A 17,914-nucleotide genomic window follows, 5' to 3' on the forward strand; every position below is an offset into this window, starting at 1 on the left:
CCCTGCTCAGTGAGTTTACATGTTAGAGGGAGTAGAGTATAGTGACACAGTAACAGAGGGATTGAGGGCCTGCTCAGTGAGTTTACATGTTAGAGGGAGTAGAGTATAGTGACACAGTAACAGAGGGATTGAGGGCCCTGCTCAGTGAGTTTACATGTTAGAGGGAGTGGGGTATAGTGACACAGTAACAGAGGGATTGAAGGCCTGCTCAGTGAATTTACATGCTAGAGGGAGTGGGGTATAGTGACACAGTAACAGAGAGATTGAGGGTCCTGCTCAGTGAGTTTACATGTTAGAGGGAGTGGGGTATAGTGACACAGTAACAGAGGGATTGAAGGCCTGCTCAGTGAGTTTACATGTTAGAGGGAGTGGGGTATAGTGACACAGTAACAGAGGGATTGAGGGCCCTGCTCAGTGAGTTTACATGTTAGAGGGAGTGGGGTATAGTGACAGTAACAGAGGGATTGAGGGCCTGCTCAGTGAGTTTACATGTTAGAGGGAGTGGGGTATAGTGACACAGTAACAGAGGGATTGAGGGCCCTGCTCAGTGAGTTTACATGCTAGAGGGAGTGGGGTATAGTGACACAGTAACAGAGGGATTGAGTCCCTGCTCAGTGAGTTTACATGTTAGAGGGAGTGGGGTGTAGTGACACAGTAACAGAGGGATTGAGGGCCCTGCTCAGTGAGTTTACATGTTAGAGGGAGTGGGGTATAGTGACACAATAACAGAGGGGTTGAGGGTCCTGCTCAGTGAGTTTACATGCTAGAGGGAGTGGGGTATAGTGACACAGTAACAGAGGGATTGAGTCCCTGCTCAGTGAGTTTACATGTTAGAGGGAGTGGGGTATAGTGACACAGTAACAGAGGGATTGAGGCCCTGCTCAGTGAGTTTACATGTTAGAGGGAGTGGGGTATAGTGACACAGTAACAGAGGGATTGAGGGCCCTGCTCAGTGAGTTTACATGCTAGAGGGAGTGGGGTATAGTGACACAAAAGGTAAATATACAAAACTCAGAATAGAGGCTGACATCTCACAGGAACCTTTGGACTCTTACCACATCTGCTCTGGGCCACTTCCATGTACCCACAACTCCTGCAATAACTGTAATATAGCAGGGACTAATAAAAGAAGAGGAGTTGAAGAGAATCTAAAACCAACACATGTCTCTCCAGATTAGATAATAAATGAATCAATTAGTTCACATCTTGTATAAATTACGGTATTTGTGAGAGGTTGACATTAATTATTAAAGTATTTTAGAAATCACTGAATTATTTAAAGCAATGATGTAACCGATGAAGAGTTTACGGGTTCTGTGGATAATATTATAGGTGAAAGGTCAGTTACAACGAATGTATTTTTTAATACACTGTGTGCCGGGGTTCCAGTTACTGAAGTGGTGATGGTGCTCGGAGTAACCCTTTGTAGATTCAGATTTGGAGAAATATTATGAATCATCGGTTAGCTTCAGTTTTGCAATGCGTTTTCATTTCAGTACGGCTCACTGTTTAGTAAATAACTCCCTAAGCGAGTCTTAAAACAAATTCTGCTGTCAGCGTGTTTGGCTGTTACACTAACCAAGATTAGCAAGTGAGCACAACATGTTTCTAACATGTGGCCTTGTAAGCCTCCTGAATTATTTAACCACAGCTTATTTCTCTCATTAGCTATTCAATATTGTGAGAGCAGTTTTAGCTGCGGTATTCAATACTGTGAGAGCAGGTTTGTCAAGGGGGGGACTTGCATTTGAAAGTTGAACGTTACCCTCTAGGACTGGACAGTTTCTTTTTTTTAAGTTTTTAATTTTTTTTATATACATCGTAAACCAATCAGGACATAGGATGCAAATGAGTTTGTCTCCCATGATGCAACGTGTTGCATACCTGCGATTGGTACTACAAAAGGAACGCTCAAGTGGCCACGCACTCAAACAGCACTTTGTTGAGTACTGAGTATTATTGGATTGTATACAAGATCTGAAATGCTGTGTAGGTAAGTGTGTTTTGTACCCACCTCCACCGCACACCTCACCCTTATAAGTGTTTCAGTAGCGTTACTTGGTTTAAGGAAATATGCTGGCTCTTGTGGACAGTGCACCTTTAATAAATGACCTTTTATTTTGTATGTGCATTTGTTAGATTTTACATTATTCCCAACATTACCCACACTTGGCTTAAAGTTATTAGAGTTGCTATGCAGAAAGAGAGGGGAAATTACGGCATCATAACTCGTACATCAAACAAGCCAGAACCAGAAATGTTGAAACTATACGGAAATCCTGGGTGTTTGGGTGATCAACTGGAGGAGTTACCTCTGTAGCACTAATATTAATTTTAATACTTATAGAGCACCAACATGTTCTGCAGCGCTGTACAATTATACAGTGAGCGTACAGAACAGCAAATAAATGACAGACAAAATAAACATTACAGACACAGGAGGTGAGGTGGGTCCGGCTGAAACAGGCTTACCATAAACTCCATTTAATAAAACATGATATATAGTGTCCCTATTTAGGAGGGATATTCCCTATATTGTGCCCAAATCCCTCTGTTTCCCTTTTCTCTCCTAATTTCCCTCTTTTCTAGGAGCTCGATATTGTTGGTGTGTCTGAGTGTATAACAGAGCTCCACAGCAATATGTCTGAGTGTATAACAGAGCTCCACGGCAATAATACTCCCAGTAATGTGTCTGAGTGTATAACAGAGCTCCACAGCAATAATACTCCCAGTAATGTGTCTGAGTGTATAACAGAGCCCCACAGCGATAACACTCCCAGTAATGTGTCTGTGTGTATAACAGAACTCCACAGCAATAATACTTCCAGTAATGTGTCTGTGTGTATAACAGAACTCCACAGCAATATTACTCCCAGTAATGTGTCTGAGTGTATAACAGAGCTCCACAGTAATAATACTCCCAGTAATGTGTCTGTGTGTATAACAGAACTCCACAGCAATATTACTCCCAGTAATGTGTCTGAGTGTATAACAGAGCTCCACAGAAATAATACTCCCAGTAATGTGTCTGAGTGTATAACAGAACTCCACAGCAATAATACTTCCAGTAATGTGTCTGAGTGTATAACAGAGCTCCACAGCAATATTACTCCCAGTAATGTGTTTGTGTGTACAACAGAGCTCCACAGCAATAATACTCCCAGTAATGTGTCTGAATGTGTAAGAGAGCTCCACAGCAATAATACTCCTAGTAAGGTGTCTGGGTGTATAACAGAGCTCCGCAGCAATAATACTCCCAGTAATGTGTTTGTGTGTATAACAGAGCTCTGCAGCAATAATACTTCCAGTAATGTGTCTGAATGTGTAAGAGAGCTCCACAGCAATAATACTCCCAGTAATGTGTCTGTGTGTATAACAGAGCTCTGCAGCAATAATACTTCCAGTAATGTTGCAAGTTTAAGCATGAATGCTCCGGCTATCGGGGTGCTCACTCAGCCAGGTACAGCCAGGGAGCGTGGAGACACCACATGTTTCACATGTAAACAATTTGTATTCCGACTGCTATGTGTTTTACAATGTTTCACAATATCACAAATGCTGAATTGTTATTTGCAAAACGAGGACGAACCAATAAAAATTGTCAAATTAAAAAAAAAAAAGAATGAAGGTATGTAGAAGAGGATAAAGGTCTAGCTGACTGCCTCTATGAATATTTTTGTTTAGTATTTACAGATGAAAATGAAAGAAAGGGGCCTCAGTTAGGAAAAAGGACAAATTAGTCATTTGTTACATGTGAGTTTACAGAGGAAGAGATTCTATTTCAACTGTCAAAAGTAAAGACAAATGGGGCCTGATGGAATACACCCAAAGTTATAAATAGAGCTTAGTGGTGTATTAGCAAAACCATTAACAGATTTATTTAACCAATTATTGTTAACAGGAGTAGTCCCAGGGGATTGGAAGTTAGCGAATGTTGTGCCCATTCACAAGAAAGGTAGTAGGGAGGAGTCGGGCAACTATACTCCAGTAAGCCTTACTTCAGTAGTGGGGAAAGTAATGGAAACCATGTTAAAGGATAGGATTGTTGAACATGGATTGCAGGATAAAACTTACCAGGAAAGGTTAAAGGATCTTAACATGTATAGCTTGGAGGAAAGACGAGACAGGGGGGATATGATAGAAACATTTAAATACATAAAGGGAATCAACACAGTAAAGGAGGAGACTATATTTAAAAGAAGAAAAACTACTACAACAAGAGGACATAGACTTAAATAAGAGGGGCAAATGTTTGAAAATAATATCAGGAAGTATTACTTTACTGAGAGGGTAGTGGATGCATGGAATAGCCTTCCAGCTGAAGTGGTAGAGGTTAACACAGTGAAGGAGTTTAAGCATGCGTGGGATAGGCATACGGCTATCCCAACTATAATATAAGTTCAAGGACTAATGAAAGTATTTAGAAAATTGGGCAGTCCAGATGGGCCCGAATGGTTCCATCTAGACGTCACATTCTATGTTTTTAAATACAACATAGCCACCTCTCAGAGATTGTCACACATACACACCCAGACAGCCAATCACACAGTGATCCTCACGTATACACAGTCATCCCCCAACAGTTACCCCCCCCCCCCACCCACACACACGTCACTGCCCCACAAACAGGTTTCCTCTCACACACAGTCACCCTCATACACACACATTCACCATCCACAGACAGTTACCCTCATGCACACATAGTCACACTCTACACACACAGTCATCCCCCCTCAGACAGTCAACTCTAAACACACACAGTCATCCCCCCACACTTAGTTACTCTCACATACACAGAAACCCCATAATGCATGTGTGAGCATTCAAAGGAAGCCAACATGGCTGCAGTGTTGTTCCATGGATTTTCTTTTAATCATTTTCATTCTTTCCCAATAATATGTATATTGAAATGAAAAATGCATTTAAACATTCTTTTCCAGGACTCCCCAAATATTTGGATTCAAGTGATTTTCTTTCACAGATCGCTTGGTAGTGAAGTGTGACCACGGCACACCAAACGCGTCCTGATAGACATTTACAGAACGCCTGCAGCGCAATACACTAAACTCAAATTAATTCAGCATTGGCAAAACTGAGGCTAAAATAACCGAGCTGTAACTACGGCTGAGTTGGAGAATTTCTCCAGATCAGTTTTTTCTATTTGGAATTAATGGGGAAATAAAATCCAGAGGTTAATGAATTACTCTGACAGTGTTCAGAGGATAAGTGTAAGGTAGGGGCTAAGGCTGTATAATTTCTAGACATTGGAAAGCCATAGGACAATGCTTTGTAGCTAAGGTGAATTAACGTACAATGAGCGCTTTTTAATGATTAACTAATCACTACTTTTATTTTTATTACTTTTACTACATTTATTGGCCTGTCCTCGGGTGGGTAACTGATAACTGCATGTGTTTCTGGCACTGGTGAACATATGATAAGAGAAATGTCCATTTGTGCAGTTATAAACCCTTATTTACTCTGATGAGATGGAAACGCACACACTGACCGCAACTAAACTGCAATTCTGGAGAGGAATTTGAAAAGCGGATTCAGCAGGAACATTTTGTTTGTTTCTATGGCAACAGCTCCAATTATGCACCAGATTTCACTCCTCTGTTTACTCTAATGACGGTATAAAGCCAGCCGCTAATAATGCAACATAAAATATGGGATGTAGTCCACACAGGAAACAGCACTAGACTACATCAGTCCAGGAAAATGTATAACTAGGAGACAAATACGTTCTTTGTTAGAGAACAAATAAAAACACTTTAGTTACATTTCCCAAGATTCCTTCCTATATTTCATCAGGAAAACATGGAAATGACACAGAAATAACAAAACAGCAGATGTTTTCAATTTCCAATAACTACTACAACTCCCCCCTTAAAAAAACCTACATATTGAATGATTGTGATTTACACCATTCCTGTGCACCCTGGTTTCTCAATCTGTGGTATGTGTAACCCAGGGGGTACGTGCACCAAAGGCCCTGGGGCACGCCAAGAGTCAGTGGCTGAACTACAAGGGTTGCAAGTGTGTCCGGGCTCTCTGGGTTCCGCCTGTCAGGAGGCCCAAGAGCTGGCTGACTGGCCACCTTAGGGGCTCCTTGAGACAGCGGCTGTGCGGTAAGACAGAGTAGGCACCTGCTTTCAAGGATGGCAGGTGCCTACTCTGCCCAAAGATAGTGTTTGGGAGAGGCTGAGCACGGGCAGTGATCTTTCAGTTCTGCTCCCTCGCGTGACCTGCAATATATGACCTCACTAAACAGCGTGCGGGGAGCAGAGCTGGAAGATCAGATCAGCCACACAGGACCCCAAACAAAGTATCCACACTGGACCCCAAGGAGAGGATCCACACTGGACCCCAAGGAAAGGATCCACACTGGACCCCAAGGATCCACACTGGACTCCAAGGAAAGGATCCACACTGAACCCCAAGAAAAGGATCCACACTGGACCCCAAGGAAAGGATCCACACTGGATCCCAAGGAAAGGATCCACACTGGACCCCAAGGAAAGGATCCACACTTGTCCCCAAGGAAAGGATCCACACTTGTCCCCAAGGAAAGGATCCACACTTGTCCCCAAGGAAAGGATCCACACTTGTCCCCAAGGAAAGGATCCACACTTTTCCCCAAGGAAAGGATCCACACTGGAAGTGCGGGGAGCAGAGTTGGAAGATCAGAGCAGCCACACACTGGACCCCAAGCAAAGTATCCACACCGGACCCCAAGGAACGGATCCACACTGGACCCCAAGGAACGGATCCACACTGGACCCCAAGGAAAGGATCCACACTGGACCCCAAGGAAAGGATCCACACTAAATCCCAAGGAAAGCATCCACACTGGACCCCAAAGAAAAGATTTCTACACTGGACCCCAAGGAAAGGATCGACACAGAATCCCAAGGAAAAGATCCACACTGGACCCCAAGGAAAAGATCCACACTGGACCCCAAGGAAAGGATCCACACTGGACCCCAAGGAACGGATCCACACTGGACCCCAAGGAAAGGATGGGCACTAAATCCCAAGGAAATGATCCACACTGGACCCCAAAGAAAGGATCCACACTGGACCCTAGGGAAAGGATCCACACTGGACCCCAGGGAAAGGATCCACACAGGAACCCAAGTAAAGGATCGCCACAGGAACCCAAGACAAGGATCGCTACAGGAACCCAAGTAAAGGATCGTAACTGGAACCCAAGTAAAGGATCGTAACTGGAACCCAAGTAAAGGATCGCCACTGGAACCAAAGGAAAGGATCGCCACTGGAACCAAAGGAAAGGATCGCCACTGGAACCCAAGGAAACGTTGCACACTGGACCCCAAGGAAAGGATGGACACTGAATCCCAAAGAAAAGATCCACACTGGACAACAAAGAAAGTATCCACACTGGACCCCAAGGAACGGATCCACACTGGACCCCAAGGAATGGATCCACACTGGACCCCAAGGAAAGGATGGGCACTGAATCCCAAAGAAAAGATCCACACTGGACAACAAAGAAAGTATCCACACTGGACCCCAAGGAACGGATCCACACTGGACCCCAAGGAATGGATCCACACTGGACCCCAAGGAAAGGATGGGCACTAAATCCCAAAGAAAAGATCCACACTGGACCCCAAGGAAAGGATCCACACTGGACCCCAAGGAAAGGATCGCCACAAGAACCCAAGAAAAGGATTGCCACTGGAACCCAAGGAAAGGATCGCCACAAGAACCCAAGAAAAGGATTGCCACTGGAACCCAAGGAAAGGATCCACACTGGACCCCAAGGAAAGGATCCCCACTGGACCCCAAGGAAAGGATACACACTGGACCCCAAGGAAAGGATGGGCACTAAATCCCAAGGAAAAGATCCACACTGGACAACAAAGAAAAGATCCACACTGAATCCCAAGGAAAGGATCCACACTGGACCCCAGGGAAAGGATCCACACTGAACCCCGGGGAAAGGATCCACACTGAACCCCGCGGAAAGGATCCACACTGAACCCCGCGGAAAGGATCCACACTGAACCCCGGGGAAAGGATCCACACTGAACCCCGCGGAAAGGATCCACACTGAACCCCAGGGAAAGTTTTGCCACAGAAACCCAAGTAAAGGATCGCCACCAGAACCCAAGAAAAGGATTGCCACTGGAACCCAAGAAAAGGATCGCCACTGGAACCCAAGGAAAGGATCCACACTGGAACCCAAGAAAGGATCCACACTGGAACCCAAGAAAGGATCCACACTGGACCCCAGGGAGAGAAAATCCACCTCAGCTCTCCCGAAGGTTGGGATGCAGCGTGGACATAAAAAAAAAAATTGTGAGTGAATGTGTATAAGAGTGTGTGTCAGTCAGTAAGTGTATGTCATTGTATGTGTATCTAAGACAGTGAGTGGTTGTGTCTGTCTGTCAGTGAAAGTGTGTGTTGGTTAAACAGTGCGTGTGCCAATCGCTGTATGTTTCTCCGTGAAATTATTTCAGTATATGTGTATCAGTGGGAGCGTGTGTCTGTCAGTGAAAGTGTTGGCTAAACAGTGTATGTGTGCCGCTGAGTGTGTGTATGGGTCAGTGAGAGTGTGTGTGCTTAAAGGATGAAAATGTTTATATAAAAAAAATAGTTTCACTCCGTTTGTGAAAAAAGTATATATTGACATTAATAAATGTGTGTTATATTTAACTATATATAAAATGGGTGTATATTAAAAAGCATTAAATCACATCTCTACACTGTGCTAGCAAATCTATAGATTTCAAGTGAAAGCTCTTTAAAAACATGGTCCCTCTCCTAACCGTCAATAAAATCCTCAACATTAGACCTGCTGATAATGACCTTCGCGAGCCCGGGGTACTTAGCAGTTTTTGTTCAGACATGCAGAGGTACTTCTCTGTAAAAGATTGAGAAACTCGGCAAATACAATTCTCACATTCAACCTCAATGGTGTCGACGAGCCTGGACATGGATGAAGTTAATATTTACTAAACTGGGAATTGGGAGGAACGACAAGGAAATGACTATTTTTATCCAAAAATTGCAGAGTTAGAGAATGTTTCCAGTTCATAGATTTTCGCTTACAATTTATTTGTTCAGTTTTATTTGTCATTTTTCCACAATTCGCAGTTTTGTTTTTTTAGATAAATCCTACTGAAAAATAATTTAGACTTAAAATAAATAATAGCAATCACATTCTACTTTGTTGGAGCAGTAAATACACAATTTTAAACCGGAACAGCGTGTTCGCTTTAAGTGACAGATCTTCATTCTCTCTAATAAATGCTACGCTCTTCCAGGGCAGAGGAGTGCGTCAGAATTCAATAAAAACACACCCTCACAGTACGTCTGTGCCCTGGGCGATTCTGTCAGACTATGATGCTCCAGGCACAATAAAGGAACACTGCAAGCACCATAACCACTACAGCCCATGCATTTATAACAGGCTAGTGCGGGCTGGGTAGGTGGGGAGGTGCCCTTACACTCTATTGACATTGTAAGGAGCTTCCGGCAGCAGGGACGTAGTAGCAGAACCCGGTGAGCTGTTAAACTGTTAAGCGGGATGTAGTGCTTATGGTACTTGCAGAGTTCCTATAAATTACATGATAAAATTGCACAGTATTAAAAATAATATCGGGGGCAGAGCTTGGCCGCCATGCGGAGAGGCTGCAAACACCCGGGGCTCCCACCAAATGGCTAAATATAAGCCTTTCTTGCCGCAATCCAACCAGACTAAACGGGCACCACATCTAGCCACCCTGCGAAGCCCCGGGTGGGAACAAGATTGGGGCCAGAGGCACCAACCGAGGCAGGTCCGACAGTTGATGCGGGGCTTGGGACGCGGCCGGTCCTCCGGCCCCGAAGTCCTGCAGATGCAGAACCTTCCCCCCCCCTGGACTGGCGGGGTCATCGCAGTCCACCACGGCGTGCTCACAAGCATGGGCGAACAAGCACAAGCCCTGTTGGATGGCCACAGGCGGGTGGAGGCACGGACACACCACTTAATCAAGATGGCGGAGGTACATAAAGCAACCTCACACACCAGGAAAGCCAACGTCTGTGAGCGAGGCAGGGCAGGTCTGGCAGCAACCCCACAGTGGACATGACCCTGGGGGAGATGGAGTGGAAGAGAAAAGCCCCAAAGAAAGCGACGGCAAGAGGCCTACCCACCCCCTCAGGCATCAAACATGGCAGCCACGCGACCCGGTGACATCCAGCCCCGGCCCCTTCATAGCCGCAACCTGGGACCAACAGAGATAGCCACAAACAAGGGCGAAAGCTCACCCAACAAGAAGATCAACCTCAGCTCTATACCCATCTGTGTGCCGCCTCTACACCAGCCCCCGAGGGTCACCATGCGGGAAGCTGATCCAGACCAACGACAAAGCTTTACAGCCTGCAGCCCCCAGCACAAGCAACAGCCGACCCCACAGGGACTGACCGGCTCTAATCCACACAGAGTGCGCCGGGGTACACATCATGTGGACTCTATGTATGTTTTCAGCCATATAAGATTTCACAACGCTTACTCAATGATTGCATACTTATTACATAGACCTAGCTTAAATGTAAATATGCAGTTTAACTACATAACAATTTTGCACGGCCAGCGTTAGATACCAGTATAATAAGTGTCATCAACAGACTAGCCAATGCGCTGGTCATGCCAAACTACAGTCTATAATCTTTGAAAATCAAATGGCTATGTGTGCCTAGCTTGAACATTTTTGTATATCACTACTATATCATTTCTTGTTTTCCTCGTGTTTCTAACTTGCTATCACAAAAAAAAAGTGCAGTATCTCTTGACTACCCATATTAAATGTTTCTGACAATCTAATATGTTGAACAAGTCTTTGTTTATGCCTGTAATTTACTCTGCACTCAAAAATTTAAAAAATTAAAAAATATATATTAATTAATTTTTAAAATATATATTAATTAATAATATTAATAATAATATTAATAATAATAATAATAATAATAATAATAATAATATCAGGACAGAGCTACCTTGGAATCAAAATGTGTAAAAGCCAGACTTGTAAAAATGCTAAATGAAGATAGAACATTAGAAGGGTTTGCAGAGAATTAAAGGAATTCTATACTGCCTGGCTCTATAGGGTTAGCAGGTCCCCCCTTCCCTCACGACCCCCCTCCAGCAGGTCAGAAGGGGTTAAAAAACCCTCAGCCACTTACCTGAATCCAGCACTGATGTCCCTCAGCGCTGGGTCAGACTCTGCCCACGCTCCTCCCCCGCTGACATCAGCCAGTGGGCGAGACCTAATGCGCATTATTCAATGCTTTTCTATGGGGAAAATCTGACGCTGGATGTCTGTGAGGACGTACAGCATCAGATTATGGACCAAAAGTCCGTTTGGATTCCAGAAGCCCTCTAGCGGCTGTCTGGTAGACAGCCACTGAGGGCAGACTTAGAGATCCACTGAGGGCAGACTTAGACTGCAATGTTTAACACTGCAGCACTAAGAGCAAAAGTGTCACAGCACCCTGACCACTTCAATTAGCTGAAGTGGTCTGGGTGCCTACCGTGTCCCTTTAAGAAGGGCAATAAAAATGTTAGGGCAACATGTCCAAACTGGATTTCCCCTGTCAATGGTCCACAATTCTCGATATAGTGAATAAAACACATGTACATGAAGTCGAAATTTTAGCTTGATTTATTACCCCCAGGATTGCTTTTATGGCTGTATTCACTGAGCCCTAGTGGAGGTCAATGGGGGGTTTAGGCAGATGTTCTTGCTATAAGAAGTCAGCCCCCCCTCATCGCCAAGACTGTCTCTCAGCAACAAAGCGAAAAGGGAACACCATTTAAAGAGACACTCCACTACCCAGAGTCATTATATCCCCAATAAAAATATACACGCATTTAATTATGCATTTTCTTTTCATTGGGAGTATATCTAAAAACAGCTGCAAAAGCTGTAGATCTCTTCTCTGAAGCCTTCGCAGGCCCTCTGGGGTCTATAGCCTGTCCCTGCAGGCTTTTTAGAGAAAAGCCGTGTTTACATTGCTTCAATGTATCTCTGTGAGGTGATGCTGATTGGCGCAGAGTGGCGTTTTGCCGATATGCGTAATCGCCTCCCAACGCTTTCTTGTGGGAAAAAACTGGATTGGCTGAGATCGTCAGTAGAGGCGGGACCAAGCGTGACCAACCACAGCAAAACCGTAGCAGCGTGGGTAAAAACGTGAGTAAAATGCAAGGGAAGACTGATGGCAAAATAGTTAATTTAACTCTATAGTGTCAGGAAGACATGTTTGTATTCCCAACACTATAGTGTTCATTTAATTATATATATTTTTTTTATTATAAACCGTATTGCCTAAAATGTATGATAATGAGCGTCACACCCATAATGCTTTGCCAGCATGGAGATGTTGCGAAACCTGCTGTCTCACTCTCTGCACTTATTTTTAGCAGACTACCTGCAATACAATCATTAGCACTAATACACAAACCCAGTGTCATGATGTCATCATTATCTGTCACATTGCCATAGAGCTCTCGTTTCCATTATCTGACAGGTCCCTAAATACCACTGGGGGCCCCAAACGGCTTACATGGTGATGGCACCTGGGGTATAGGCATTAACATTCTGAATTGAATTTAATTAACAATAATAAGTAGGCAGACTGAGCTAGATACAGAGACATAGAAAAGAGCTAACACAGACAGACAGAATGATTGACAGACAGACAGACAGACAGAATGATAGACAGACAGACAGACAGAATGATAGACAGACAGAATGATAGACAGACAGATAGCTAGCTATTGGATAAATAGATGATAATAGAATTGTTTTGCAGATAAGAATTCTGTGTCTCTCTCTCCCTGTAACCCTTTGCACAGACAGTTTCACTGTAACATGTTACTATCAGCCCAGGGCTGCCCTCAGTTGGAATCACACTGTGTAAAGACACAATATAACACAATGCTCCCAGCCCTCTTTAAAACTCATTGCACCTTCCTGGCCAATGGAAGTCTCCCTCTGAGACTCAGCCAATCTCCTCCCCCCTGTGTTCCCTGTAAGAACTGCAGGCTCCTTCCAGCTGTTCTCAGACCCACAATGGCTAAGAGAGTGCTAGCCCTTGTCTTCCCTGGTCTCCTCTGCCTGGTGGGGGTGATAGGGATCTTACTGCTGGCTCTGCCCTCCAGGGACATCAGAGACTCCCCAAAATACAAGGTAAGAGCAGACTGGAGAACCCACGTGGGTGAAAATACCAGCTTTTCAAGTTCTCAATATTGACTTTCCATATTGTGATATTATGTATGGCTTGTTTTCCTGTAACAATGTATCACTTTCTGGTTCCCATACCTGGCTGGATGTGATCCCTGAGCCAGAGGAGTGAATGGGACTGTGAACATCTGCTGTCACATCACACACCAATCAGGGCTAGCATTCTCCCACTCCCATACACACAGCCAGCCAGCAACGTGCACTGCAACTCCCACCAGGCTCAGGCAGCCAAAGAGCAGTCCACATCTGCTGGGGTTGTAAAACGTCCATGCTCCTGTTAAAATATAGATTTTTAGTGCCCAAGGCAAAAAAAGAAAGAAAAAAAAAAGGCATTTTTCTAACACATTAACCTTTAAAGCATCTGAGTTATGTCTGTGTGCACTGTGCAGATCTTACTTCTCTTGTCTTACTTTCTAGTTCAAACCTGGAAAATTCATTAAAAAAATATAGCTTAATCCACTTTAGTTTAATGGGTGCCAGACCTCCCATTTAATATTAGCTGGGTTATTTACTAAAGTGAGAATTGTTGTCCATTCAAAGAGAATTCCAAGTGAATTTCAAATTTAAGACTAAAATAGTCAAAGTGGAAGTGAAGCTGATTTTGAGAATTTTGCCAGTTCAGCTAATTTTGTCTTAAATTTGAAATTGACTTGAATTCCAAACCATTCTCAATTCAGTGAACAGACTGGCTTATAACAGGCTGCAGTCCCTGTAATGATCAGACAGGGCATTTTTATTTAACTGTTTATGTGCTTGGCCAGAGCAGTTGCATCTGGTCACCATTTGTTTGAAGCTATCCCTGAGGTGCAGCGAAATTGTTTAACCATTCGCAATCTATCTCAGGAGGGCAAGCTTGGAATCCAGATATTCCAATATTAGTATTGTCACAGTAATTCTTGGGATCCTTTCTTTTATTCCTGACCCAAACTATTATATTTTCTATACAATATTAAAAGGTTGGATGAGTGGTTCTTTTTTGGGTCCCCAAGGAGGGATCCAACTGATTGGAACATGCACATATTATTTCCATAGGGTCCCAGGTAATAAACCAATTACTGTAACATGACCGCCTCCCTCAGGGTCTAGAGACCCCTCTGGCACAGGAAATGGGTACCACCAGATTTATTTTATATTACAATTAAAGTATGATTCACTAAACTAACAGAATTTGGATCCTTCTCAAAAAAGAGTTTAGGAAGTGTTTGATTTATGTCTGTAACCTTTTTGTACAGTGTAACAGATCACGTTGGCAGAGCAGGGGCTCGAGATTCAGATTCACATCGGTGGAGTTATTTACTACACTTGCAATTGTGGAGAAATCACCGAGAAGGGATTGTCAATTTTAGTAGAAGAAAAGTGGAAAAGTGAAATTATAAAACTTATGTAAATCGTTAAAAGTGTAATTTGCTTCGGTAACCTAAAAGATGATAGCAGCACATCCAAAGATTTTTTTTTTTTTTAGTTAGTAGCGACTACTTCTCCATCAGACAGCTGTCTGCACATTCTGCACCTCACATCCCTACACACAGAATGGTGCGCTAACCTGCAACATTAACCCTCTGGCACATGGCGGGTATTAACCCCTTAAGGACCAAACTTCTGGAATAAAAGGGAATCATGACATGTCACACATGCCATGTCTCCTTAAGGGGTTAAAGCATACCTGCGTAATTTTAAGAGCTGCATGAGATTACGTCTCTTTAAAGGAAGCGGGTATTTTCAAAATGATGTCATAATTTGGGTTTAAATCTAATCTAATACTAATACCGCAGGATATACCAGGTAAGCGGATGTTTACCTTTGAAGTACACCACAGGATTTCACTGTTGTTATTACCCAGCTTAGTGGCAATCATTTTATTGACCTTAGAAAGATTAAAGGTATTTCTGACCTGGTAGCGATCCAAACCAGCGACTGTGAGTATTGCAGATGGAGCACTAACCACTGAGCTAATCTTTTCCAAATATCGGATATAAAGCAGACTGCTTGGGATTGGCTAACTGTGGACGAATGGTGGAGGGAGTGTCATGGGGCAGGACCATAGACAGATACACTATATGGGCAAAGGTATTGGGGCACCTGGCCATTACACCAACAGGGACTTTTATCACATCACATTCTAAATACATAGACATTAATATGGAGTTGGCCATCCTTGGCAGCTATAACAGCTTCCAATCCGCTGGGACGTTGGAGTTTCTGTGGGATAATTTGCCCATTCATCCAGTAGAGCTGTTGTGAGGTCAGACACAGATGTTGGAAGAGAAGGGCTGACTCACAATCTCCATTTCAGTTCATCCCAAAAGTATTCGGGCTTGCGGTCAGGGCTTTGTGTAGCCAGTCAAGTTCTTCCACACCAAACTCATCCAACCATGTCTATACGGACCTTGCTTTGTGTACTGGGGTACAGTCATGCTGGTATAGAAAAGATAATTCCCTAACTATTCCCACAAACTTGGAAGCGTTTTCCAGACCCATATCTATATCCCTCCTTCACCAAACCTTACAGGTAGCACAATGCAATCAGGCAGGTAATGGCATCCGCCAAACCCAGACTATCCCATCAGACTGTCAAACATAGAAGTGTGATTTGTCACTCCACAGAACACGTTTCCACGGCTCCCGAGTCCAGTGGCGGCATGTTTTACAACACTCGATCTGACACTTGGCATTGTACTTGGTGATGTGAGGCTTGCATGAAGCTGCTCGGCCATGGGAACCCATTCCATAAAGCTCCCACTGCACGGCTTTTGTGCTGATATTAATGCTAGTGGACGTTTGGAACTCTTCAGCTATGGAATCAGCAGAACGTTGCTGACTTTTACGCACCATGCGCCTTAGCACTCTGTGACCCCGCTCTGTGACTTTACGCGGTCTTCCGCTTTGTGGCTGTTGTTGTTGTTGCTAAACGCGTCTACTTTCCAATGATACCACTTACAGCTGACTGTGGAATATCTAGCAGGGATGAACTCTCACAAACCAATTTATTGCAAAGGTGGCATCTTATCACTGAGCTCTTCAAATGACCTATTTTATAAACAAATCTTTGTAAATGCAGACGGCATGGCTACGTGCTGGATTCTATACACCTGTGGCAATGGGTCCGATTGGAACAGCTGGATTCAATAATTAAGAGGCGTGTACCAATACTGGTGTCCATATAGTGTACAATGTGCTCTCCTGACCACTGTATACAATGTAGGATACTTTTACAGGGGGCTGTGCATTCCCAGAATTCTAATATGATGTTTATCTCTCTATATACTTGTGAGGTGTGAAAAATAAAATTAAATGCGGAAATCTACACTGCTGTACTTACCTCTGCTCTGGAACTGAGTGCCCCTGTCTTGGCTCTCTGTAAATCATTTTTATAAACTTCACTATGCTCCACCCTTTGCACCAGGCCCTGGGGAGATAGCGCAGCTAAGCGGACAAGGGCACATGTAGGAGTGTGGGGATAGATGCATGGGATTGGTTGGGAAGAATCTGTGGGTGTGATTATGTTCTGTGTAAGACAGTGTGGGGGAGGTCTTACCTCAGTGCCACTTGGGATTCGGGCCAGCAAACAGCTTCCTGTCCTCCAGCTCCTGTTTGCCTGGGCCTGCAGGTTACACAGCCTGATGGTTGAGGCTTCTGGCTTCCCTCAGGGCTGCTGCAGCGTGGATGGTGGCCGGCACCTGTGGGAACAATTGGCAAGCATTAATGAGGTATGGCTACCGGTGTGGGCCCCCCCCCGCGGCCTACCTCCCCTTGGAGCACCCCCTGTGGTCTCCCCTGCTGCCTCCCATGCGGTCCCTGCCCCTGGGGGCCGCACCAGCACTGGCAGGCGTTCCCACCCGCCTGCCAGGCTCTCCCCTGATCCCTCTCCTCGGGCCTGGTTGATGAGGTGGAGCCCGGGCCCGAGGCATCGACAGGACCGCATGTCTGGGGGCTCCAGACACGCGGCCTACCAACAGGGGCCTGGATTTGAGGCTTTCTGCGGCCGCGCGCGTGGCACGGCCTTCTGCCACGAGGCCTGCCACTGCCGCGCGGCCTGCAGCCTCCTTTGCCGCCCGGCCTGGCACTCCCAGGCCGGGGATGCGGCCTTCTACCCCCGCGCGGCCTGCTGTGTGCACAGCCGCGCGGGCCCTCACTGCAAGGCCGGGGATGCGGCCTGCTACTGCCGCGCGGCCACCTGGAGGGTCTGCCGCGCGGCACACACTTGGGCCCCCTACCACACCATCCGCCCCGGCCGCCAGCGCTGGATTGCGGGCCAGGGGCGGTGGGCGGCGGATTCATCTCTCCGGGCGGCGGGCGGCCGCCCGGCATCAGTCCAGGTCCCCCCGCGGCCGGCGGGGGGTTGGGGCGGTGAGTAGGCCCCCGCGGGCCGCGCGGGGTACCTTAGTACCGCCGTATGGGATTGGGGGGGTCTCTTTGCCCGTCGGGAGCCTCCTCTGCCGGTGAGGAAGGCTCCCAGGGCTGTCTCCCCCTTTTTCTTCTGCCAGGGGTCCCAGTTTCCCCCTTTATTGGGCCCCCGAGTCCCCTCTCTTCTCCCCCCTTTTTTCTGCCTCCTTCCCCCCTCCTTCTTCTAGTGGGCCTGCCCTCTCCCCTCCTTTTTCCCTCTCCTATGTTTTCTTTCCCCTCCCCTGGGGCTACATTCCCTTTCTGTCTACCCCTCT

The 17,914-nt window shown here is 45.4% G+C and overlaps 1 protein-coding gene across 1 annotated transcript in view; it reads left to right on the forward strand.

Annotated features, from left to right (window-relative positions):
* The first annotated feature begins 13,042 nt into the window (after positions 1-13,042).
* ENTPD2 (ectonucleoside triphosphate diphosphohydrolase 2) overlaps positions 13,043-17,914 on the forward strand; it is a 59,656-nt gene continuing 54,784 nt past the window's right edge. The window contains exon 1 of the mRNA XM_063432960.1: positions 13,043-13,202. Within this exon, the coding sequence (XP_063289030.1) occupies positions 13,086-13,202 (117 nt within the window). The 5' untranslated portion in view covers positions 13,043-13,085. The remainder of the gene's footprint in view (positions 13,203-17,914) is intronic.

The sequence above is a fragment of the Pelobates fuscus genome, chromosome 9 (assembly GCF_036172605.1).
Source record: "Pelobates fuscus isolate aPelFus1 chromosome 9, aPelFus1.pri, whole genome shotgun sequence".
NCBI classification, from domain to species: domain Eukaryota; kingdom Metazoa; phylum Chordata; class Amphibia; order Anura; family Pelobatidae; genus Pelobates; species Pelobates fuscus.